This window comes from Syngnathus typhle, linkage group LG8, assembly GCF_033458585.1.
Source record: "Syngnathus typhle isolate RoL2023-S1 ecotype Sweden linkage group LG8, RoL_Styp_1.0, whole genome shotgun sequence".
In the NCBI taxonomy this organism is placed as follows: domain Eukaryota; kingdom Metazoa; phylum Chordata; class Actinopteri; order Syngnathiformes; family Syngnathidae; genus Syngnathus; species Syngnathus typhle.
The window spans coordinates 6321868-6347436 of NC_083745.1; the positions used below are offsets into that span (position 1 = coordinate 6321868).

At 41.4% G+C, this 25569-nt stretch overlaps 3 protein-coding genes across 4 annotated transcripts; 1 reads left to right on the forward strand and 2 right to left on the reverse strand.

The window, feature by feature from the left end:
* Window positions 1-1363: 1363 nt before the first annotated feature.
* Window positions 1364-20100, reverse strand: ttc7a (tetratricopeptide repeat domain 7A). Its single transcript, XM_061285632.1, has 21 exons — window positions 20087-20100; window positions 19121-19332; window positions 18003-18166; window positions 17730-17898; window positions 16320-16450; window positions 15656-15780; window positions 15185-15263; window positions 14843-15012; window positions 14320-14383; window positions 14062-14199; window positions 13500-13583; window positions 13173-13277; window positions 12371-12488; window positions 11988-12045; window positions 11717-11789; window positions 11304-11464; window positions 8407-8523; window positions 8130-8242; window positions 7665-7799; window positions 6400-6602; window positions 1364-2512 (listed from the first exon to the last, which is right to left on the reverse strand). The coding sequence occupies exons 1-21, from the start codon at window positions 20098-20100 to the stop codon at window positions 2294-2296; spliced, it is 2652 nt and encodes an 883-aa protein (XP_061141616.1). The 3' UTR covers window positions 1364-2293.
* Window positions 20101-20878: 778 nt separating this feature from the next.
* On the forward strand, window positions 20879-22405 carry LOC133158496 (transmembrane protein 229b-like). Its single transcript, XM_061285742.1, has 2 exons — window positions 20879-21086; window positions 21731-22405. Exons 1-2 carry the CDS (start codon window positions 21035-21037, stop codon window positions 22210-22212), a joined length of 534 nt encoding a protein of 177 aa, XP_061141726.1. The 5' UTR covers window positions 20879-21034; the 3' UTR covers window positions 22213-22405.
* Window positions 22406-22461: 56 nt separating this feature from the next.
* Window positions 22462-25099, reverse strand: haao (3-hydroxyanthranilate 3,4-dioxygenase). Of its 2 annotated transcripts, XM_061285732.1 has the most exons (10): window positions 24923-25099; window positions 24752-24830; window positions 24381-24464; window positions 24111-24217; window positions 23841-23930; window positions 23726-23769; window positions 23505-23650; window positions 23303-23371; window positions 23029-23111; window positions 22462-22905 (listed from the first exon to the last, which is right to left on the reverse strand). In XM_061285732.1, exons 1-10 carry the CDS (start codon window positions 25009-25011, stop codon window positions 22833-22835), a joined length of 864 nt encoding a protein of 287 aa, XP_061141716.1. In that variant the 5' UTR covers window positions 25012-25099; the 3' UTR covers window positions 22462-22832. The 2 variants fall into 2 exon arrangements, with proteins under 2 accessions (XP_061141716.1, XP_061141717.1); XM_061285733.1 differs by lacking the exon at window positions 23303-23371.
* Between the last annotated feature and the right edge of the window lie 470 nt (window positions 25100-25569).

Here is a 25569-nt window from a genome sequence, read left to right on the forward strand (position 1 = left end):
ACTGTCTGGCAACCCGCACATTCACTGTCGTGGCCATGCTATCCATAAGGGTTAGCAAAACATCCCCATTTACACAACAGTGACCTGAATACCGTACATACACGCCACAATGTGGCCCTGACTTTTATTGCAGTCGATTGTTATTTAATCCAGTGGGGGTACAGATGGCTACAAGCAACGAGTTCAAGTGTCCTTTCTAATAAAGAAACAATGATGTAGTATGTTGAACTTGAAAACATGAACATAAAGAAACGAGGCGAAACAAGCATATTTGGAAATGATTGCAGTTAATGAGCACCTGAAAATTGGAGCCTATCACCGCATTTCTATTTCCCTCCCTGGAGATGCTTTGCAAGGTATCTCTTGAGTGGGAACCTCCTTGCAAATGTTGCGTCTCGAGGGCTTCATCCCACAATTTCAAGCATTTCCAATCAAGACCTTCACTGCAGACACATTTGTGGGTCTTGCTTCCTTCGTCCGAGTTTTTGTGTGTGTGCGCTGGTCATTGAAATCAAGTGTATACGTTCTGCATCCATGTGTGTGTGTATGGTTTGAATAGCTGCATTTGGCCGTTGTCATTCTAAGACTCTTAACAGTTGGCTGCCTCCTCCATGAATCTGTCAAGGGAGTGTGTGTGCATAGCCACTATAATACACGCATGCTCTCTTTGCCACCGTGTGTGTGTGTGTGTGTGTGTGTGCCTGCATGTCCATATCCGTGCACGCGTGCAACACAAGCAGTAATATTTCACTCCTTTACCCACAGGGATAGACCGTTCATCTCCCAAAGCTCCAGCGTGGGTGTCACACAGTGCTAATGAGAGGAAGGCTGAAAACAAGGGAGAGCTGGCTGTCAAGCAATGAAGGAAAAAGTAAAAATAGATTTTTTTTTGCAGACGGCAGAAAAATATGAGACGGTGATCAATAAGGGTTGCGTCATTAGGAGTATTGATAATTGAGGGGGCTTTCATACTGGAGAATGGAGTGGATTCTATTTAGTTTTTTTTTAATCAAGGACTCTAAAATGTGCTAAAGATGTGATTTTAGGACAGGGGTGCTTTCTCAGAATAAAGACCGGTACCTTGCCCAAAAGACATCAGGCTAAGCCAATGATGCAACTTGCACACTAAAAGCAGGCAAACAAATCACACACTGACAAAATCAGCACACAGTCATCACATGCTACGCTTCTTGTCTGTATGTGCGCATGTGAGTGTCTTGTTAAGAAGACCAGATATCTCTCCACTTTCCCCAGTAACTCAAACAAGGGGGGTGGCTGCTAGGCAACCGAGCCACATCACATCAGGCTAGCCTGAAGAGAGTGCGAGAGAGGAAGCGAGAGAGGTGGTGGTGATGGTGCTGATGGGGGGGGGGCAGAAAACTGTGCTGGCAGTGTTACATAAGCAAGTAGGCAAGTCCCAGTGTTCACATTAATGCGGTTAGACACTCAGAGGGGAAGTGATGCCCATTAGTCACAACTGACAAGGCAGGTGAAGACGTGGCATCCGCCAGTGATTTTAAAAGCTGTTATTATTTATTATGGGAATGATGCGGAAAAAAAAAAAGAATCCACCACAGGCATTGTGAGTGGAATATTTGTCTTTTCTTTCACACAAATGATGATACTGTACAAATATGTACTACGTACACCTTAATAACGGAACGGATGTACTGAAACATATATGAGAATGATGTTATGAAAGATGCATCAATCAAAATAATCCTGAAAGACACATCAGAGGCTATAATAAGATGAAGCTGAGCTTCTGTTGTGCCTGCCAACCTATACAAAATGTATGGCTACGCGCTGTTCAATAAGGATACAACAGCAACCCACATTCTGCCTCCCGTATTCAGCTCATCTTCATTTTATGCATTACCACACAGGGGGGGGGGGATGCGGACATTCCATCCATTATGACACTATAGAAAACTGCTGAAGCATGAAAATAAGTCTATAGGCTTCATGTTCTATAGGGAGGACTTTAAGTATGACATATTTGGATGCTGCGTATGTTCTTCAATGGCAAATTCACAAGACTAAATTGCCTTTTGAGAAAATGAATCTGAAATTGAAAGCTACAAATGGAATCTTTTTGAGAAAAGGTTAGTAGCAACCGCTATGAATATATAGCGTATTGTAAAGCTAAATCAATAGGGATCACTCACAACAAATGTAAAAAATGCTTAGCTGGTGTGACAATGTTTATATCTTACAAAGCTGACGCGCACCCATATGACTTTGTTCGCACCAGTGTCGAATCGGAAGACCCAAGCGCACAATCCGGGGCCCCTCAAAGCTCCCTGGGGATGATGGTGAAAGGTCGGATGGGAGAAGAAGCTTCCAGCTCCAGAGCTGTGAGGAAGCAATCAGGGCCCTGACTGGATCCCAGTGACTGCAACGCCTCTCCCAGTCCACTCCACGCTTTGTGGGACGTGCTGTGGACCTGAACTGCATCGCGTAGAACTTTCTCTCCGAGGTTTGCGCGCCCAGTCTTCACCAGCAGCCGACCCTGAGCAAATAATAGTAAAATGACACGAGATCTTTCTCACAATTTTGTTGAATCAATATGTACTCTAAACATCACAAGTACAAGAACATTCACTTCCAACCCAGTTGATATCTTTGACGTCTATGACCGTCAATAACACTGAATGAGTCAATAATTCCCTCACACCAACAACACTCAGTTTTGAGTGACACTGTCAAAGTAGTACTCATTCGTAAAAATATGTTTATAATAGTAAGTCGAGATTTCAGTAGAACTGCTTCACATCATCTTGTATTGGTTATCTTCAAGCTGATGATAATAATGAAAAAAGTGGAGCACTTTTCACTGTTGGCTTGGAAACCAGACAGCTCGAGGCTTGCTGGGAATGAGTAAATTGTTGCTGGAGACATGCCCACTTAGCTTCACATACAAGGACTATGCCTCCCTGCACATAAGATTAATTAGGATGAAATTCACGTAGGTGTCTAGGAGCTCTGATGAAACTTTCAGTGAGAGCGTGCACACCTACTGCGTCTACATTCAGTTGTTTTTTTCTTACAAATATATATATATATAGGTATATATAAATATATATTTTTTTTCGACAGCAGTTTATCAAATGCCACTTAAAATAGTTTAGTTGGTGACAGTTACACCTTGTAAATAATCTCAAAATGACCTTGGGGAGAAAATCAATTGAGCAGAACTCCAGACAGATAATCTATTGTTCTCATCGTAGCATCAGAAAATAAAACCATTAAAAGGTATCTTCTGGCAAATTGGGAAAATAGGTTTCAGAGAAGGAGGAGACTCTCCAGAGAGTAATGAACAAGGCAGAGGTCATGGAAAATCTTTACAGCTCCAAAGACAGCCCAACAAAAGTGGGCAGCTTGTCAGAGAGAGAACAGTTTGGAAGCCGAAACAAAAATGAGATGAAGAACATTGGGACTGCTTGTTCCTGGCATCACAGAAACTAAAACTGGTTTTGTTTGAACTGCTCCAAGCCATCTGCCTCAATGGCAAGCCGACCGCAACGAACTTGGTGGAGCAGGTTTGTGTTTCGTCAAAACACATATTTACCGCACCTAAATATATCAGATTTCAATACCTCACCATACCCCAAGTACATACAAAATGCATTTTGAAATGATGACTGTATTTATTAAAGGGAAAAGAAAGCCAAACTGCCCGGGAGGAATTGCCCCCCCCCCCTCCCATAAGACTTGTGGTTTGGGACTTGGTCTGACCTAGATCCCTTTTAGTTTTGTGGTTCAGATCCGTTGCCATTCCTACCATATCAGAATTGACCGTTCTATGTATCTATCTCCATCTCATCAGGTGAAACCAGAAATAAATATATATTTCCTCACCCATCACTGAGTCAGACAGATACGTATCTAAACCAAAGTTATTGATCGTCCTTTCATGTGCTGCACAAGCAGCGGCGTAAGTCACTGTCTTTGGACCTTGTGTGCATGTCTGCATGCCTCCACAATTGATCTACGGATTTCAAAGCTTCTTCCCTCCCTTCTTCCTTACACCCACACTTTTGCATAGCCTCACACATAGGCTGGAGAAACCAGTCCGAGGCAATCCATAGTGGATTGGGAAAGGGATAAGAACGGAAAGTTGAGGATGCAAATGTTGGCAAACATCAAATGGCTAAAGTTAGCTAAACCTCGATAATGGGAAGGGCAGACGGAATGCCAACCAACTTCACGAGCCGTGCATAGCAACAAACCCAGCTTGTGTTTGTGCCACTGATTCATTTTTCTCTCTGAATCTCTTCCACTGCCTCTTCTCTGTTTAGAGGTCTTACTGAACTGAACAGAATATATTTCCCGGGTTGCTAGGCAATCCCGTAAAATGGCAAGAAGTGTTATAAATAATGTATTCGCATGATCCAATCAGCTGACAACCACCCCCAAGCACAGGGAGAGGAGAAGAGAGAGAGAGATGGGAGCATTTGATAGTTGGGGAAAAAAAATGAATTCAATGAGCACCTCGTCCTTGAGATTTTGCATGCATGTGTATGCTTGGGTATCGGAGGAAGCAAACTAGCATGTGTGGCTGAGCAGGTGTGACTATGTGCACGAGGGAATGAAATGTGGAGGATGTTGGGAGTGGGTCAGATTCATTACATACCAGCGCAACTTGGAGGGCTGGGCTGGCCCTGTGGTAGGATCAGCTATACTACTTGTACTAGCACCTGCCCAAATGCACACATGTCAACTACTTGCTGAAACTAATGTCTGACAACTGAAAATTAATAACTAAGAATAAACTGAAAATATGCTTCAGTCCAACAAAAGTCACTATAATTGGAAATTAAATAAAAATCCAATTTTGGCATAACATTATAATTTGATGTACATCCATTCTCAACACCACTTATCTTATATTTGATCTACTTTTTCTATTTTAGAAGAGATCGGAAGACATCTGCATAACCGGTACCTTGGACAGCTCATCTCTCCCGCCCCGCCCCTCCCGTTCCATCATCAGCATTTACCCTGATTGGACGCACATCCGGCTCATTTCCACACCTGCTCCCATTTCGTTAGCCGCCCTATATAAACCTCACACACCCGGGCTTCTGTTTCATTTCCTTCTGTTGTCTTGCCGCATTGCTATCCGTCTGTTTCTCCACGTTGCTATCCTACTCCGTTTCACATGATATTTGCTCTTTGCTTGCAATCACGTGTATTGCTCTCAGACTTTATTGGACAGAAACCAAACCTCATACGACTGATTCTGTTTAATTAAGATGAAAAGTTAAACAAAAACAAAAAACCCTACGGCCCACTACCCTCAAATAATGTTAGCCTCATTGTGCAAGCTCCAGTCACAATATATCTCATTTTCTTTCTCCCCTGAATAACCCCAAAGTGTAAAAATCTGGAGGATATTCAAGGAAAGTACAGAACAGAATGTACTTTTGTAGAATAATAACTCAAGAACATCAAGGAAGAATAATCAGAATTGCCCTCAAGGCAGCAGCAGAATAAATGGGCCAGTGGCACATAAAGTGTCAGCGGTGCATACAGTATAAAAATACATGCAGGGATCTTGAGCCACCGAGAAAACCTGCCACTGAGGGTTGCGTTCTCGCAGGCTGATTCAAGCCAGAAATATGGGAAGATCTCCAAGTGAAATGTCCCACACGCTGTCCCACTTAGCAGCCAAAAAGCAAGGAAGCATCTATTTAGCACATTGCACTGCTCCCTCCATTCGTATGTCTCGGATCTAATCCGAAATATGAAGAAGGGACGCATTGTAGTAGTTTCCTTTTGGTTTTACGAGTGCCCACGACAACATGAGACTAAATCCCCATACACACACACACAGAGCACATCTGCGCTGTGAGACTTACAGAAAGGGACACTGCCAGCTGGCTTTGTTTCAACATTTCACCTCTAGGGATTGGCTTTAGCACAGGCCAAAAAAGGAAGAGACGTGACTACACAACTGCGCTTTGGCGTACACACGCACTAAAGTGTGCAATCACAGCAAACACACTAGCCTTATGTGGTCACAAGATATCCAGTGCTGTATCAGCTGACACATCGACGGTATAAGTACGGAGACGACTGGCATTTAGGTGTGTGGGTGAATGTGTCGAGTGGGCACAAGTCGTTGGATTGCACCAAACATCCCTTGCCGGTCCATTAGGCAGGAAATAGAGAGTTCAAAGGTTATAGGGGCAGTGGTTAATCATGGAGACCGATGGTGAGTGGGCGGGAAAGGATCTTTATAGAGCGGAAGTGTGTTTGGATGAGAGAGCGAGGGAAAGGGGCTTGCTTAAATGATCAGGAAGAAGTCTTATCTTTGAAAACTGTTTTTTGTCATGAATTGCAGAGTTTTTTACATTCCATTGAGTCATTGAAGTCTCCCCGGCTGTTGCTCACCAGGTGCACTAGTACGCACTCCCCAGTAGGGTGGATGGCCAAGGCTTCGTCGTAGAGATTTTTAGCTTCCTCCAGTTGACCCCGGAGCTCAGCGAGGTGTCCCCTCTGCAGCAAGACCGAGTGTGAGTTGGGGAAGAGCGAGCTGGCTTCGGCTATGCAAAACTGGGCCTCTTTCAGTCGGCCGTCCTCCATGAACAGTTCCCCTGCACACGCGGACAGACGGACGTATTAAAGTTGCGTTAGTGGATGTTCTAACCTTATTGCAGCATGCTGAAATATAAACAGTGTGGAGTTAAATTACACATAACATTACATAAGCCACTCAAGTACACTCACCAAAGAAATGTAGTGTTATGGAACTGTTGCCTAAATAAGGCCATCACAGATCTTTCCTAAACCCCATGACGGTAACTTTAGTGCAAGTACAGTCAATTAAAAAATGAAATACTTTATAGATGTACTGAAAGGAATGTACCGGTAGTATATTTGAGATTGCGAGAGGAAGTGACAGATGAGAACAGGAATGTCGGAAAGGGTATAGCCGACTCACAATGAGAGACTTCAGTGAAATGATGTCTTGTTTCTCAGCATATGAATAAGAGGAGTAAAAGGTTGGTCACAACAAATAACTACTAGTCACAGGGGACACCACCCGACATAATTCCTTCCACCCACTTCAACCCTCCAGGGTACTGGAAAACGCACTGGTTGTAAAATTGCCCTTTTGGATTTTCCCCTCCGCTGTAACTGTTTTGTCTTTGTTAATAATAAACTTTGCCTACTCGTGGTGTATTGGGCCATGAGACTAAAACTAGATTTTTTTCCCCCCCATTTTTATTTTTAAACCACCTTTCTCAAACATTAAAAACTTAGATGGTATACATCACTTGCTCAGTTTATGAAGAATAGTCAGTTGTTCATTTTCTCTCTATGTCCTACTTACTGATTAGTTTTTTAGCATCTAACTTGTTTACCGTGACCTGTTATACCTGTTTATGGGCCTCACTTGTTCTTTGTCGTTAGGGTAAGTCACCTGCAGTCATTCACACTGGGAACAACTGTCCGTCAAGACTTTTTACCCTCAATAAATCCTCTGGATTAGTGCTTTAACTGCTCCATTTCCTCCAACAAGTGATCCATATGATCTACCCAATTGTGAAACACGTGTCCCAAACTGCTTTCTCTTCACATTCCCAATTGGCAAACAATCAAAACAGTCAGTATTATTATGATTCTCTTTTTAATGACGTGTGTAGCTGTTTTACCAGCTTGCAGCCAAATACGTTCTAGAGTAGTCCAGATGTACGTGGGCCCTTGGCGATGCATGGAGCTTATATCTGACACTTCTGAGAGCTTTGCTTCAAGACGAGACGCAGCAACTGACGATGGACTCATTGAACCTACATGAATAAAACACAATCATTACCGTTTCATATTCAAGTCTAATCTTAAACCCTATGTTTAATTGATTATTTATGTAATAATCACTCACAACAATATATTGTTTAAAAGTCAAGCCAAAGCACACATTTCTGTCACATCGATATAGTAATTGTAGTAGTGTTGCAGATGCTGGGCTTCCCCGCTTTTAGATCTCCCGCTGTGGATGATTTGAATCATCCACAGCGGGAGATTTAAATGGCTGAGTGAGGGTGGCTGCCGTACAGAGCCTGCGCTTCAACATGTGTGCGAAACAGCGGCAGAAGGCGAAATGATTATTAATGGCAGACCTGTGGAGGTGTCTTGGAAGTCAGGCAGAGTGAGGTAGATGGATGTTTTCCTGACTCCAGAACTGGCATCCATCCTCTCCATCACCGGTATACTGCTACTGTCATCCGTCTCACTGGAAAATACATGCAATTGTAAATGATACGACGAGCCTTTCGCAATGGCCACGGTATATTCCAACGGGCATCCTCTGTTTACAGCACTGATGAAATAAAACCAGGCGAGGGCCACTCCTATTTGTTTTATACTAATGATATATCCGAGGATTGATTTACTCACGTTGAGCGGCTGACATCGTATTGACTTTGCCAGATTTGCAGCATTTCTTGGCAGGTCTGTAAAGCCGCAGATGGGCCATAAAGGACTTCTTCAAGCTTAGCCTTTGTGAACAGCAAACTAGAGCAAAAACACATGAATCATATCACATACTGTGTATTCAATAGACTATCAATTATAGGGAACATTATCCAGTCGTCAGCCAATCACAGGGCATATAGAGACAAAGAGGTACAACTCAAAAGCATTTACGTAGTAGCTTCATCCTGGTAGGCCGAAATCAATCTGGGAACCGTGAGGTAGACATATTAACCACGAGATGATTATGCTGTCTATGGGGATTTGTCTAGATTCATTTCTTTAATCCAATTAATTGTGTTTTCTTTAATTATTCATATTTGTCCCCTTGGACTATACAGCAGAATCACTAAGTGAATACAGGAAACCTTGATAAGTGCATCCAAGCGCCCGCCTCGGTTATTTTACATTAGTCAGACCTCCTCTATGTGTGTGTGTGTGTGTGTGCGTGCACGAGGTATGTTGAAAGGCTGATGAGAGGTCATAGCGTTTCAACTCAGCCCTTTTAGTTGAAGACAACTGGTTAAGTGATGTGCGAGTGTCAGATATAATGCCAAGTGTGCATGTGTGTGCGTGCCTGGGGGGGTCCTCGGCAAAACCAGTCTGTCATGGGTATCAATTAGGAGCGAAGACAGACAGTAAGCACTAGAGTCAACAAAACCGCCAATGAGGTGATCTCGGTCTAAATTATTTTCATATGTATATGCAAATTGATCTCATCATCCAAGGCCAACTTTTACATTCTTCAGCTCTCAGGCCAGAGTTTTCATTCACAATGCCATTAAAAGGTGGATTTCAAGATTACGCATCCAATTATAAGTGTTGTCATTTTCACCCTCCCGGGGATGCACATAGTCTAGATGAGTGGATGAGTGAGCAGAATCGCTCTGTGCTTAGTGGTGGCCAGCTTTGAGCAAAGAGTGCCAGCATCAACTGCATTTAAAAATAGCTAGCTTGAAATGTTCCCTTGAAAAAGTGCTCCATCTACAGTATTACTCATTCTGCACCCCCACAGATCACTTTATTTTCCCTCCACCGTGAGCAGGTGGACACATATGTACAAAACACACAAAGATTACTTTAATAAGTCCATGTGCATGCCACTCCAGACACGTATAGTTACAGTTAGAGCTCTTATGAACACTCAGACCACCTGCATAACACACACACACACTGACGTCTCAGTTTAACGCACAAGCCAACCCAACAGTAAAAAGTCAAACTTTGCAGTGATTACAATTACACACGGAGAAAATTAATTATTTAAAAAGAATGCCCTGAGTAAAAGACATCAATGAAACAAGGCCAAAGAAGCGAGAAACTCAGAGGCTGGTGGAAGAGGATGCGAACGAAATGGAGGAAGAAGAAATTTGATATGCTACAGCAAGCTGACACTTTGCTGTGGTGCAGAGAGGCAGTAGCTAACAGGGATCATACACATGCATGCACACACACAAAAAATACAGTGACACACATCATCATCCATGTGCAAGACTAAGATCCTAGACACAAGTGGTACATCACCCCCTTTCACGCCCACACACAAGCATTTCCTCTCATCAGCACAGACAACTGTGGTGCAATAGCTCACAATGCTCTGCCGCCTTGGATGTGCGACACTCACTCAACACAAATGATATTCAAAGAGCTTGTTACAGAGAATAGCACTCCACCGAGGGCTAGCACAATAGCAACTTTCAACTGATTAAAATACAAGATGATGAATGTCTTCTTAGCTCGCATGTGCCTAGTTCTTGTCTACCACATCATGAGTTATAGATTTGAGAGGAGCTCTCACTGACATACCAATCTGACCCAAATAATTTGTACATTAAATATAAGTTTTCTCTCGCACTTTTATTTTCAGAATGAAATTTCTTGATATAAGCCCGTACCAAAAAAGCTTCAGAATGACATCTGATGGATGCTGCATGCTCTGTCTAACCCATACGACCTTGTTACCGCGGTGATGGGGATTCTTGACTCAAAGAGCCAAGGTGATTGGCTGGGTCCGGAAAAGAGCACTTAGATGGGTCAAAGTAGTCAAGTGTCTCTGAGGAGGAGTTGTGTGTGTGTGTGTTGTTGCATTTATTTTAGCGCATTTTCCTTCTCTTCTCATTCTTCCTGAGGTAGTGATGTACACCATCTGTTGGTATCGGGACTATGATAGTCAACACTGACCCCTAACGGCTGCATTGAGAAATGCATTTACAGCAGTCCAAAACACTAAGTTCACATTTCAGTGATGATGCAATAATCTTTCATAATATCATTTGTGTGAAGCCACTGACCTGAACTCTTGTACTTTCAAATATCATCTAGCTTTCTCTGCGTGTTACGATCTTTCAAGTTGTTTTATTTGTGTGCTGATTTAATATCATTTGATATAATCAATCAAATTGATGAGAGAAAAATAAACTCGTGCAAGTGTCAAAAATAGTTACCATGTTGGGAATATGTGAGCAGGCTCGGGTCAACTCTACAGTGTTAAAAGGCTAAGGGGTGAATGAGGGGAAATAGGTACCGCAATGCAGGCCTTCACTCTGGCGCTTCTAAATAAGGCATTGCGAGTGTGCGTGTGCATGTGTGTGTGTGCGCGCCTGGCCTCCAACGCAGTGGAGCTGAGACACCCTATCCCTGCAAGATGACAAGTGTTGGTGCTGTGTGGCTTCTTAAGGCTCTCTCTCTCGCTCTCCCCCCCCCCCCCCCCCCAATCTCCCTCTCAAAGATTAAGAAACTCCGCAGTTGGAAAAGTATATTTTCTCTCCTCGTGCTTTATTACCCCAATCCGCATTTTTTGTTGCATGTGTGAGTGGATTTACTTGAAGTTGTCAGGGTGTTGGCTGAGGGCCAGCGCCAAGGTGTCCAGGGCATAGCGGTGGTGCTTCTGAGCACTGAGGAGAAGGCTCAGCAAGTGTAGGGAGTGCAAGTCATCCTTTTGGAGAGATAAAGCCCCTTGCAAGGTCTCCATGGCTGCAGATACCTGCCGATGCAGATTCATTATGAAGTCACTTTGGTCGCCTTTCCACAGTTGCAAAGAGTAAGTTGTGAATGTCACATCAAAGTTTTGCACAATTTGGGTCATTTGGCGCTATGCATGTAAATGAACGAGGAATATCACGCAGTAATCAGGCGAACATTAAAGGACATGCAGTGTATTCTTTTTTAACATGCAATCGTATTATTCTAGAACATTTTGGATCATTTGGAAAGAGAGATAATGTGTTTGTTTCACCTGCCGTACAAGAGCCAACTGCAGAGCCAAGCACATGGCAATGTGAGCATCCTGCGGGTCTAATGAATGAGCTCTGTGAAGACACACAAATTGAATAAAATTGTGTCAAAAATGATTTGACTAAAACATATGTCGATTGCTAGACTTGTGCACTTTTGTTAAATTCAGATATCTAACATAGGTTGTTCAAGATGTTAGAAGATTATTTTGTAACATTTCATGCCTAAAACTGATTTTACAAACATCTGACTGGATTGGAATAACAACTTACTTTCTCAGAACCCCGAGTGCTTTTTTGTTGTATTCGTTTCGATTTTCTTTCAAAGAAGCTACAAAAAAAAGGACAGAATGAGCCAAAAAACATGTTTTTTTCTTTAATTCTAACAGTTCTCTTGGTCTTTTTTGCTTTGTGCTAAATAGCCCGAGTATAAAAAATATAGTAGGATACTTTTCAAACAAAGTTGAAAAGAGATGGTTTTCAAAAGGCGTTCTTGTCTCACGCAACTGCTGAGCCGACCTTCTGCGAGGTGTGCCAATTTGTGTATGGATTCGGGTTACCATGACGACCAGGGGTGTAGCCTTGGCTACTTGAAATGAAGTGCCAAACAAAGTCGAGCCAGCATAATCGGAGAAGATTTCAAAATGCCTTCTTACCATCAGAAGCCTGCAGACTGTAGGAGAGTCCCAAAGCCAGGTAGGCCCGAGGAAGAGATTCCCCAGCTCCCTCTCCCATCGACACCACGCTTTGGGACAGAACCTCCGCTTCTGACAACTGAAACACATAAATAACTCGTGATTTGTTAATGAAGCTTCAAATTTGTTTCGCAAATCAGTTGTATTTTTGTGTCCTCTAGATGTCACTGTTGGTTTAAATCAAGAGGTTTAAATCCAAGGCTAATTTATTTATACAGCCCTTAAATGCGGAAAACTCTCGCCACTGTGCTTTCAGGCCAATGTTGAGTAGAGGGGTCAAATGAATACAATTGGTTTATGAAGCTAATATGAAGCTTCATTTTCCCAGGAATGCTTTTCAGGAATTTAGAAATGCAGCGGTGACGTGACGACAGAGGATTGGCACGGGTACATCAGATTAGAAGTGCAATGATTGTGATGCTCTCCAACAAGCAACAGCAAACGAAAAAAAAGTTGTGCATTTTTTCTGATGGCTGATAATGGCGGCCCATTTATGTAATGCCCCACTGTGCGCCGGCCACAGTGGCCCATTGTGATTAGAGCGTAAGCGCCTTACTGTCTCTGGCCGGCCTAGCGTGAGCTCCAGCCACTGACAGATGTGCTCGCCACAGTCAACCCTGTAAAGTCTTCTTTTCTAATCTGGCCCTTTTTCTCTCAGTAACCTTCTGCTTCACCCTTGCTAGCTCTCTTTTTATGCCACAAATGTTTATCTTTTTAATTTGAATGTGGATTTAGATGAGTTGGTTCTGTTGGTTGTATTCACCCAGTGCAGCTGCCCGATGCAGACTTTAGCAGCCAACAGGGGAAGCAACGGGTCATCTGGCCTCATCCTGGCACATTCTTTGAACACAGACACAGCGCCGACTGCCTGCAACATAAATGGAACAAACTGTGATTTGTGTGCTGCTCATTTAGTAGTCGCCAATTATGCAGACGCCGAAGACATGCATTGCTTTTTTTTTTTTTGACCACTGGCTTAACCCTCCGAGACTGCAATCAGAATAAACGTTCAGTCTGATTTTGCTTGTTGTCCGAGGCGGAATAGTGACTGTTAGACGGGTCATGGCGTTTAAAGATGAAATTAACTCACCTTCCCAGACGCCATGAGGGACAAGCCAAGCTGGCGCCAGAGATGGAACTCGTTGAAAGAAAACTTCATTGCTCGTTCCAGACACTGCCAGAAGTTTGAAAATCAACTTTTGAATGTGGAAATACAGTATTATCAACATTATTAATTCATTTACTCTGCCTCTCATTTCTTCTCTACAGAACGCTTTGGCACTTTTTTATTTTTTTGTCTTGAAATGACTGTCAACACCCCCTACCCACTCTACATCTTTTAGTCCATAATAATGTGAGTGATGTGTGTACGAATGAGAGGAGGAGTGCGTTGGAATGAAAGGCCAATCAGTCAAATGCTGTCATTCAGCAAGAGTGCAAAGAGTCTTCATGGCTTTGTCGTTTTACGCCGCTGACATAAAGGCCTTTTTCACCTTGGCTGCTGTAGGAAAAATTATTTTGTGCTGTGGTGCTGCTTACAAAGGCTAGCAAATGGAAACTCTTTCATCTTTCATCATAAAGACCGATAAGGCCACTCATCTGCACTATAGTGGACATGTGCAGTGTGTGTGTGTGTGTGTGTGCCCGCAGACCTCAGACAACATGGTGTACTGGCCCCTCCTAACCATGCCGACAGTGAGCAGGTCATAGACAGAGACCGAATCCTGCAGGGTGGCCTGGCGAGCCTCGACTTGATCTGGCAGGCGGCTGATGACCGCGTCACCACTGGCCTTGATAAAAAAAATGAAACAAGGATTTGAAGTGAAGAAGAGAAGATAATGACTGAGAAAGGTGTCCTTGTGTTCCAAATGGCAACGCATTGTGTATACGTGTTCTTGTGTGTGTCTCACCATGGACTCTGTAATGAGAAGCAGCAGGACAGCCTCTTCAACCACGTCCTGGGGGCAGAAGCAACTGCAGTGACAATAGAACAAGATTAGTCTTCTTGCCGACATCCGCGCAAAGGCACAGATATCATTTACTTCAAGCCTTTGGAGTTTACCAAGTGTCCGGTTTCGGACTCACCTGGTGTGTAATCCTACACGGACCTCCCTAGGAGTTTCATACATGACATGTTCTCAGTATTATCTCCACACAAGGCTTACTACTTCCATTCCCAATAAGTGTATGTGACAACACAGGAGCCACAATCAATACGCAGCTCCGCCTGCTAAACTTGGTCACTTCTTCTCTGCTGTGGATTTTTTTTTTTTTTGCCCATGACCATACCAGGTGTATCATCTAAACTATGTCAAAAAAGAGTCTGTTGAAAAAAATGCCATCATGGTGGGCTACTGTAAAAAATCTTGGGCGTCAGTAATTAACAAATCAGCACAATGAGGTCGTGAAAAAGCAAAGCGAGAGGGTTGGAACCTGTCAGTGGAGTAACGTTGCGGTGGTTTGATGGTGGGGTAGAGTGCATCTTTGGATGTGGCTGCTCCCTCTCTCCGGAGCCAGGCCGAGGGTGGGGGGCCTAGGGGGGGCCAGTAACTGTCTTCACTCACTGAGCTCAGCAGCACCTCTGCCAGCTTCCTTGCTGCAGTCTGTAAAAGTACCAAAGTAGAATTTTTACTTGAAATATTTTGAACTGTTTGATTAAAGCTCTTGAGTACTTTGTGAATTATTCATACAGATCTTAAAATATGTTATTTTTGTGTGGCAACGTTTTAATTTGAATCCACGCTTAACATGGTTTTGTATTGTGAGGAAGCTGACCTTCCTGAAACTTTGAGACCCCCGTGACTCGACCACCCTGATCACACGACGTAGTTGGTGAGCACCTTGTGCTAGATGACTAACACAAACACACAAAGTGTATTTCAATGATTTTGAAACTGGAGATCAATCAAACAAAAACATACCAAGGAGAAGCAGATGAGAAAAGATCCACAAAAATATGCTCTTTTAAGATTATTGGATAGCCCATATTAATGCTTTAAGAATTATACTGTAATCATGCAAAAATGGTCAACCCAGGGAAAAGATGTTCTACTCTACCGATAGTAAGGGCAATCCTTTTAGAATCCAAAATGCAATACTGACACTTAGTGGTGAAACATTTGACCGCATCTTAATTTAAAAAAATCCTCTCCAAGAATTTTTCCCATGTTAACTTCCCAAATTTCTCAACAGACACTGAGCTGTGTTTCTGTGTGTGTGTGTGTGTGTGTGTGCACATACACTCACCCTCTCTGCAGCAAACAAAGGTACGCACTTTGTAGGGCTGCCTGGAGGAAAAAACTCAGGTCCAAGTCCATGGTTGGAGAACACAGAGTGACTTTGGCTGTCTTAGGGTGGGGTGTTGTAACTGTCTGAAAATAAATGTTAAGTTCAAGCAAATTTAGCGTTTATGTCCCAATCTTGCTTCCAAGAAGCTGCTTGAGCATATTTCCATCATGCCATTTTGTTGACTTTGCCAAAATAACATCCCACTTAATATGTAGCAATCTAAGATGATTAATATTGTTGCATTTACTACGGTGGGGCCTTGAGATACAAGTGAGTATGGCTCACGTGCCACATAAAAAAATAAAATAAAACTTAAAAAAAAAAAATCCAAATACAAAATAAAAAAAAGATAGACATATTTTCAAATAAATTGGTCAATTATTATTGACAGAATTATAAAAAATACAGTTATAAAACCAGAATGACTTTAAAATATGTATATCTTCCATTTTGGGTGTAATTCTTTTTTTCCTAAGCGGACAAGTGTCTGTTTCAAGTGAATTGCTTGAGCATGAAAGGTTGCCCACACACTCTCACACACACATTTGTGTAGTTTCATTTAAAACTGGACCGCTTGCACCAAAAACTGGATCAGAAGAGACATAAATCTCCTCAGGGCCACCTTATCAAGCTCCTGAAGGTACGACAGAGCCGCATCACAGGCCTTGAGGTAACAGGAAAGACTCTCCTCCTCCCTCTCTAACAGACGGATACGAGACAATGAAGATAGGGCCTGGTGGTCCAGAGACAGACCTGGAAGATACACATACACATGCCATGGTAAGGAATTCAATAAACAAAACAACCTGTGTCGCTTGTTTATCATTCCTTCTATAGCTTTAGCATGCAACTGTTGACTTCCGAGTTTGGAGACTAGAATATGTTTGGGATCCGTGTGACCTGTTTTCATCTCTTATTTCGATTTTTTTTTTTACCAGACTCAATTGATTTAACCTTGGCTAATTTTAACATATTTCGCAGGGTCACACAAATATATAAAGTGAAAATGTATGTAGTTGTAAAAGGAGAGCAACCACACAGTTAAAGTTGCCAAATTGTTTGCTGATTTCAAACATAGAGGGTTATAGAAATAGTAGCCCAAAGCAACTTAGAAATGAGAAGCCTCCCTGTGCTTCAGATATACCTGCCAAGCAGAAAAAAAAGAAGACTTTAACCATCTCCAATATTTTGCAATAATAGACTTCACACTGACTTATTATCATTTTTTCATGGGTAAACCATAAATGGTTTCATCCCCCTCTCAGAGTAAAAAGCCTGATATGGGTAGTATCTTCAGGCAAGACGCCAGGCTTCATCAAATAAGCAGAGCGCTGAAAATAGACATCATCGCCAAAACATTCCGAGCACTTTTAATTCCCACAACAGCATGCAGGGCAGGGCAGCAAAATCTAGAGAAAGCGAAGAATGAGTTGACTTTCTCAGGCAGCCTTTGACATCATTTATATTAGTCCGACCTAAAATAATTTGGAAGATTCTGCAAGAAACCAAGCTAGAATTCAAATCCGCTGGTGTCTGTGACATAATTATATTTCAGCAAGCAGGAAATCACATCCGCTCATCAGGAAAGATTCGGTGTAATGACATGATGATGATGATGATAATGATGATAACAAGATTAAGCAGTGTCATATTATGTGGATTTGATTCTTGACCCTTTCCACAGATTGTATATGAAAATGACTATAAAACATTTAAGGATCTGAAATTTGAACTTGTGTCTGGACGATCCATACGTGCAGTACAGAAAAATATGTCCAGGGGCACTTTTGAACAGATTGACTTGATTTTAAACAAAACATAAGTATTGGGTCTTTTCTTTTTTTTCCTTTTTAAAATTAAAAAAGATTCAGGGCTAAATTAAAGGCTTGAAGGTCTTTCTTCATATTGCTTTCACCAAATGAAAATAAAACAAAATAAATATATCAATGAGGGGGAAAAAATAAAAAATAAGGAGAGTCTTATATTCACCCAAAACACATTATTGAAAGGATATTTTTGACGCAGCCCATACCTTTAATGACAAAGGCCTCAGCCAGCAGGCGGAGATGGTAGATGGGTTGATCATCTTGTGTCAGCTCCTCCAGTCCCACCCTTGCACACATTCCCCGGGCATCGCGATGGCAACCTTGCACATAGTGCACTTTGGCCATCAGCAGTAAAGCCTCATTCAAATACCGGGGCTGGCAGAAAAAAAAAAAAAAAAAGAGATCTGTGGTAAATGCTTCCTTCTTTAGGTTGCTTGAATTGACAGAGTTGAATAATTCAAAGAGGATGAAAGACTGACAGTGAGACGGCCTCGGCTCAGGATGATGTTGAGGTAGCTTTTGGCCCGGCATAATCTGGGTTGCATTTTGTCCATCAAAGGTATGGAGCTCCTCAACAGGTCTGTATTTTCCTGCAGGGACTCTTCCAGCAGTGCTTCTGCCAACAGCAGCGTTCCATAATCATCTGAAGGCAGGACATAAAAAAGTCACGGTGAACAGCTTCCAGAAGTTTCACGTCAAGCTCAGGAGTCGACGCAGTTCCGGAGTGGATGTACTGCTAAAATCTTCGTTTGGATCTTCCGTGATACTTTGAAATGTGATCATTCAATCAGAATTCTGCATACAGTTTACACATTTTTGAATATGCACACTCAAATGAAGTGCTCCTCTTCAATGTTTTGTGTATGTTCATATGCCAAGTTAGTGAGCAGTGTTTATGTCCTGAAGTCAACTTTATACCACAGCTGTCCTACATGAACAGATTTTTAGATCTTTGTCATGATTACTAAATCAAAGATAGAATATAATTACTGTTGTTGACTAAAATTTCAACTTTGTCAAGAGTAACAAAAATGGAGGAGAAAAATCTATGAGATAAATACAATTAATTATATTAAGACCTGGATATTCACAAATGAAATTTGGGGTATTACAAAGCACTATGAATGATACTTTTTACAACCTTCATATAGTACACCAATATTATTAATATAATTAATATCACCAATTACACCCTGTCAGTGCCTATCAAAACAAGACAGAAAAGATGCATGTGTGAAATTTTCTTTGCATGTATAAAAGTAAGCTTGCTGCAACCCAAACTTCTTTCTTTTATTTATCTTTTGTCAGCCTGGTAAATTTGCTTTCTCTAAATTTGGTCTATTTTGGTTTATGTTAAATGTACTGTAAATGTCAAATGTGCAATGTTTAGTATTTAGTATTATTATTTAAAACAACAACAACTAACAAGCCCACACGGAATCAAATCATAAGACCTGACAGCAACAAGTTAGAACTGTACCGTTGTCAACAGTACAAAGTTCAACTTGAGTACGTAGTCACACAAATATCAGTACTTCCACTTGACTATACCGAGGAAACAAATTGAATTGTCGTCATGCAAACTTTGTGCGCTCACCATCTTCGTGCATACGTGCAGCCTGCATGTGTTCGACGATCGGAGGAATTCGGTCCCACTGACATTCGGCCCGGTACCGATCCAACTCCGCTTCCAGCCGCTGCTGGGTGAAGGAGATGCGGGATGCCATGGCAGCTCGATCCCGGTGTTGACCGCACTCCCCTGACACAATGGGAGTGACTGCAGACTTCCAGGAGAAATAAAAATGTAATCTTTGGAGCGTGTGCGCGTGTGGCTTGGGTTAGGGGGGGGGGGGGGGGGGGGGTCGCTTGCCATGCGTGTGGGTGTGTTCATACAGTTTTACAGTTACTTTGCGGAACAAATTCGTTATTGGCTATTTAATCAATTTATAAATATGAACTATTTAGTACTTCCAACGTAGATTGAAGGAGTCAGAAGTGAAGGCATCTGCTCTTAAGCTTTTTCCTTTAATACCTTAAGTGGATCAGGTAGAGCTGAAGAAACTGCAGTTCTGTGTCAAATAGTGCATATAAAACCAATAAATAAATAGTCTCATTGGAAACGACCCATATTCCCACTTTGTTTGGTTGTTCTGCGTGTTCCTGAGTCTGCAGTATTTGCAGGCTGGCTGAGGTCAACCGGACGGTTTCAAGGAAGGACTAAACATAAACACAGTTGAAGGGAGGATACAGACACAAACTACTTTATCATGGAACATATACAATCAAACATAAAATAAAACCTCAAATCTTCTGAGCAGGGATTTTGCCGGGTCATTTTCTCTCTGGAAACTTGACATCTTTCAGAAAAGCTCCCTATATTTCTCAGTGAAGGAGCTCGCTGCTTGCAGTTCCAATTGTGGCTTCGTGGAGGCTCTTTGGCGCCTCCTGCTGTCGAAAGTTGTCATTCGCCTTCACTTTTTTACAGTATGGCCTGAATAAATGAAACTTCTTATTTCAGCATTGACAACATTGTTGGCAGCAGGTTGCCACCAGGTGGCGCTACAGGAATGCTTTCATGTTGCACAAATACTTTTCACTGCAGGTTTGATTAGCTGCACCGCCTCAGAATTTCCACAGTGCCTGGTGTCGGTCACGTCAACTGGTAAATTTGGTAAGAAGCAGCCACGTTAGCTGGTTAACTGCCAAAATTGGTAAAGAACACAATTCATGATCATTAGTACTTTTACGGCAAGAGCACAAAATATTGTATCTATCTAGCATTCAACCTTTGACAGCTTCATAACTTCATGGTCATTGACTGTGATGAAATGGGATATTCCCCTTCCACATGCATGTTTACTGACTCCCTGGACTCTGATCTGGAGGTCTACCATTCATCCAACTGGTTTTTGGTGGTTACACTAAATAAACATCCTAAATTGGCACTGATATGCTCACATGGCAACGCCATATGCCGTGCATGCAATAAACGATATGAGACAGCCACCTTTTTGTAGCATTAATCTCATTTGACTATGCAAATCACATTTCGCTTTATACTACTCCTTTGTGAGTTTTGCAGGAGATCAATCAACAAAGCCATTTTTAACCGGATTGTTAACTTTATGACATGTCTAGCTTCTAGGGGTTGATTATTACCTTAAAACTGAAGCACTAATGTACTCCAGAAATTTCTGCACAGTAGCTAAATGACCGTATGTTTGCTTTAGAGCACACATCAGTACAAGGACGGGCACATTTACTGAAGTTGTGAAAGCTGTTGTTTACATGAGCAACTTGGTGATCGATGTTGGTATTCATGCCACATGATTTTTATCAGATGGTCCAAGTTTGCTTGCTGGGTCTCTCCGTCTGTCGTCGATCTCAGCCTGGGATGGCCACTTCTCTGTCTATCACGGATCAGCTTAATGTTTAGCCTAAGATACACACACACACAGACACACACACACACAAGGGATTAAAAATCCACAGGGAAACGTGCTGTCCGAGGATGGAGGCGCGCGTAGTACATGAGAGGAGAGCACAAGGTGGCGGCCACTCAGGTGAGAATTACGGACGTTAACTCAATCTTAATGACTGCTCATGTTTATAATTGGTGACTTAATGTATCCTTTATTGGCAATGGCAAAAAATAACAGATGGAGCTCGAGTTATTGTATTATAGTTAAATGTCAAGGAAATACAATGAAATTGCAATGAAATCTGCCTCATCTGTTTTATTATGAGAAAAAATAACTTTGAGTTTGAAATGCTAGTGCGCTTTTTCTAAGTCTTTGCTTGGCTAAGGTCACCTAGTGTCTCTTTAATCCTAATTAGAGAAGGCACAGAAGATTGTCAGCCCTTGAGCTGACACGCCATTATTGGTCAGTTTGAAAGCAACATTTCTGGTATTCAACTGTGGTAGCAACTATTTTAATTCTTAATATAGTCCCTCAAAAGGAAATTCAAGCCACACTCCAATATTTATGTTTTTTTACACACCACATATAGAACTTAAGTTGGACAGAAGCCAGCAAGCAAACTACAATTTTTTTTTAATTTTCATACATTTGTATCTGTAATGGAACACAACGGATTGATCTGATTCAAGATTCAAGAGTTTTTATTCGCCTTGCTGTATTGGAGCCGAAAATATTCTAATGGATGTTTTTTTCACAGTGCAATAACAAGCTTTTCTTGGTGGCAGGACATGTTGGACACAATGACCCAGCAGAATTTTGTGACAGGGTTTCCATGTGTTCCCTCTCTGTGTTGGCTCGTCTCTACGTGTACGCGTTGCACGGCTGCCTCTGTGAAGTGACTTTCACTGCTGTGCTGGACTGGTGCACCATCCAGGACAGGAAGATGATGGGATACAGCAGCCTTTGGGCGCTGCCTATGTATGCCACTGCAATCTATCTGATGGAGAATCTGAGAAGCTGGTTGCTGACTCATCTTCAAGGACTCTCCGTGCGTCTGATAACCTACACGCTTTTCATCTACCTGTGGGAGTTCACCTGGGGGAGCGCGCTCCGGCTGCTGGGGGCTTGTCCTTGGGACTACTCGGGTTATAAATACAATCTGGGAGGAGTGGTGACTTTGGAGTATGCACTACCTTGGGCGTTTGCAGCCTTCTTAGCAGAGCAGCATGTGATCAAAAATACTCTGAGGATAAGAATGTGCAAGTGAACGTTTATTGCTACCATTTGGGCTTCCAGCAGCTGCTATCAGCAATTATTTTGGAACAAAGGACATTAAAGCAAATTTATGATCCCACCATTGTTTTTATTTATATGCAGTTATGTTCAACTCCTTTTCCATGTATAATCGGTTTTTCAATTTATTTTTTGTTTTTATTGTTCTGAATCAGATTTTTTTTCTATTCAGATTTGAGATATGACATCTCATCAAAAATGGCTGCAGCATTTTTATCCAATGTACAAGAAGACAATGTGACTTTATTGCGAGAACGTTACAAGTATGTAAATTCCTCATCATCAAATGGAATTTTTTCAACAATGCAAACAGCAATTTAGTCATTCACCACAGCCGTTGCCAAAAAGCAGGCCAAAGGGGTTCACATTTTTTCAACCTGCACTCTGAATTTGACATGGTGTGTACAATAAATACATAAATTAATAAAACTAGTATTTGTGTGGTATTCGTTTAATTAAACTAGTGTTGGTCTGTTGATTTGATATCAATGTCACACAGGTCAGGTCACTTTTGATGAGCAATTATGCAGTCATACATGATTGCATTTTTATGCCTGAGGAATTTCTGAGTGTGGCATTTGGTGGCAGGTGTGATCAGTGTCTTTTACGCTCAGGGTTTTGAACCACAACCAGTGCAACAGTCTGCACATCTCTCTTCCACTGGTACCTACATGAGTAGAAAGGAAAATAAACTGCATTAAAAAAAATCATTACCAGTGATATGCTCCATGTAAATTGATTGAATGATCGATCGATAATCATTGCGAATACTAGAGTGTAGGCTACTGACTGTGTGTGCTCGGGAATGAGTAGACTGTCTCCGGCAGAGAGCTCAAACTCCTGCTCATTCATGGTGACTGCTGATGATCCCTCCTGACATGAAAAGCAGAAGGGGAGATACTATGATTTTTTTTTTTATTTTATTATTAATTTTGCAAAATGTCACAAAAATGGGCAAAAAGACCAACACGCTGTTATAAGTCTTATTCAAATGAATGATTTACATTCTTGCAAAAAGTTCCATGTCTAAAATCATTCGTACATAATATATTGATAGAACACACCAGTTGCCAAACCCATACATCACTTTGTGGCAAGGATGCCTCAGACAAACCAGGTCCAAACATAGTTACCTGTCAGGGTTACAAAGAACTGTATTATTTCATTTTTATACTTACCAGCACCTCTTTGAAAATATAAATAGGTTATATATGAATATAAATAGGTTTGATTATTTTAATGAAAATGTCCCATCCCTCATTGTACCTCCGTCTCAAACTGTGCACCAAACATGTTAATGGGGCTGCCGTTGGCAAGGAATGCTTTTTGTTTTTCCAGCCAGGACTTAAAGCAGAATGGCGACATCACGTTCATGTTGTTCATCTGGAATGGAGGATCTCTGAAGACTTCATCTGCCCCCAAAAAATATGAATGATCATAAAATTCTGAAAAGGTTAAACAATTGCAGGTCAGAAACAGCAGCTCACTCGGATCAGGTTTCCCCGTCTTGTACTGCATTGATGCCAAGAACCTGATAATAAAAGACACTTTATCTTAAATCGAGTCTGACCAGTGTGTAAACATGAAATGAGCTTTTCTTACTCTTGGATTATCGGCACCAGCTCGGTTCCGAGATTTTTGCAGTAGAACCATTTCTCAAACAGGATGTCAGTTGTGTTGTCAACATAGTACCTGAAGGCACCAGCACATGCTTGTGTCTACATGATGACTGAACCAGAAACACACACATGCATTTTGCATAATAACAAAAAGAAAATCATGCAATACAAAATGACCGGTCAGCTACATTTCATCTTAATCTATTATTCGGCCATTTTCATTTTTTTTTTCCAAGTAAGATGAATGCATCACCTGAGGCAGTCAGTCTCCGCGAGCAGCCGTTTCCTCTCTACCACGAGTCCCACCGTATTGGCCTGTCTCTGAGGGGAATGGGGGATCCGAGCAGGCAGCAGAAACATCTGAAAATGAAAAAAAGAGACGATTTCAAGAGAAGCATTATCAATAGAACTAAATAGATAGATCAATAGAATGCTACATATCAGCATCTCATATGATAAAATCCAATTAAAAACAAAAAATTGGATCTGGAAGGCAAGGCACGTATTTATACTTTCAGCTCACCTCTCCCTCCTTGATGTGCACATCCTTGTGCTTGCCATTTTCAATCACCTTCAGACACATGTCCCCCTTCAACTGGTAGAAAAGCTGTTGGAAATACAGTGTACAAAGTTGTTGATCATTTTATAATAAGGCAACATCAACCTACAGTTTGCCTCTTGTCTGGATATACAGTGATGTATAGGTGAGTTCATGGAGGATAGGTATGACCTGAGCAGGGCCACACAGGGGATTTCACTACAGTATCAGTATAAACACAAATAAGGCTGCTGGAGACTTATTATATTACTTATTATAAACAATCCTAAAGTGATTTAAAAAAAGTCTACCTGATTGTTTCTATGGTAAAACAGTTATTTGCCAAGTTGTCATACCTCCTCCCCTTCTTCTATATGGTAATCCTTCCTGGTATTTGGTCCTCCAACAAACATAATGTTTAACTGGGAAAAGTGCCTGAATGAGATATAAAAACAACAATGAAACAAACGAGCATTCCATTTCTTGATGATGCCAGATCGGAAATCTCTGAATCTCAGCTTACTCACATCAGCTTGTTGCAGACTGGTGGCCGGAAATTATTCTGGTTCTCTGCTATCCATTTGTCCACATTCACAAGAAGATGATAATCATTCATTATTTCAATCGAAGTTTGGGGCCTTGCTGCTGTATTATGCCACAATGGCCTCTTTTCTCTTACTACATGAAGCAGCCTGACTTTTCCCTTAAAGTCCAAAATGCAAAAGTAGGCAGTGGCAACTGGGAGGAGTTTTGCAGTGGTGAAAGGTCACTTGCATTTTAGCAAGTCATAACATTTGTTACAGTTGTGCAATAATAATAATAATAATAACAATAATACTAATACTACTAATACTAATACTAATACTAATACTAATACTAATACTACTACTACTACTACTACTACTACTACTACTACTAATAATAATAATAATAATAATAATAATAATAATAATAATAATAATTATTATTATTATAACAATAATAATAATTATAATAATAGTAAAAATAATCAACTTCGTGTCAAATGCCTTTCAGAATGTATAGCATTAGGTTTCAATCGTGAAAATGTCCTAATTATGTAGTTTGTAGATTTGTTTTTTTTTTTCAACGTCAAAAAGCGAATGGAAATTCAGCAAACTATATGGAGGTATACATCTTGTTTTACTTATATCGT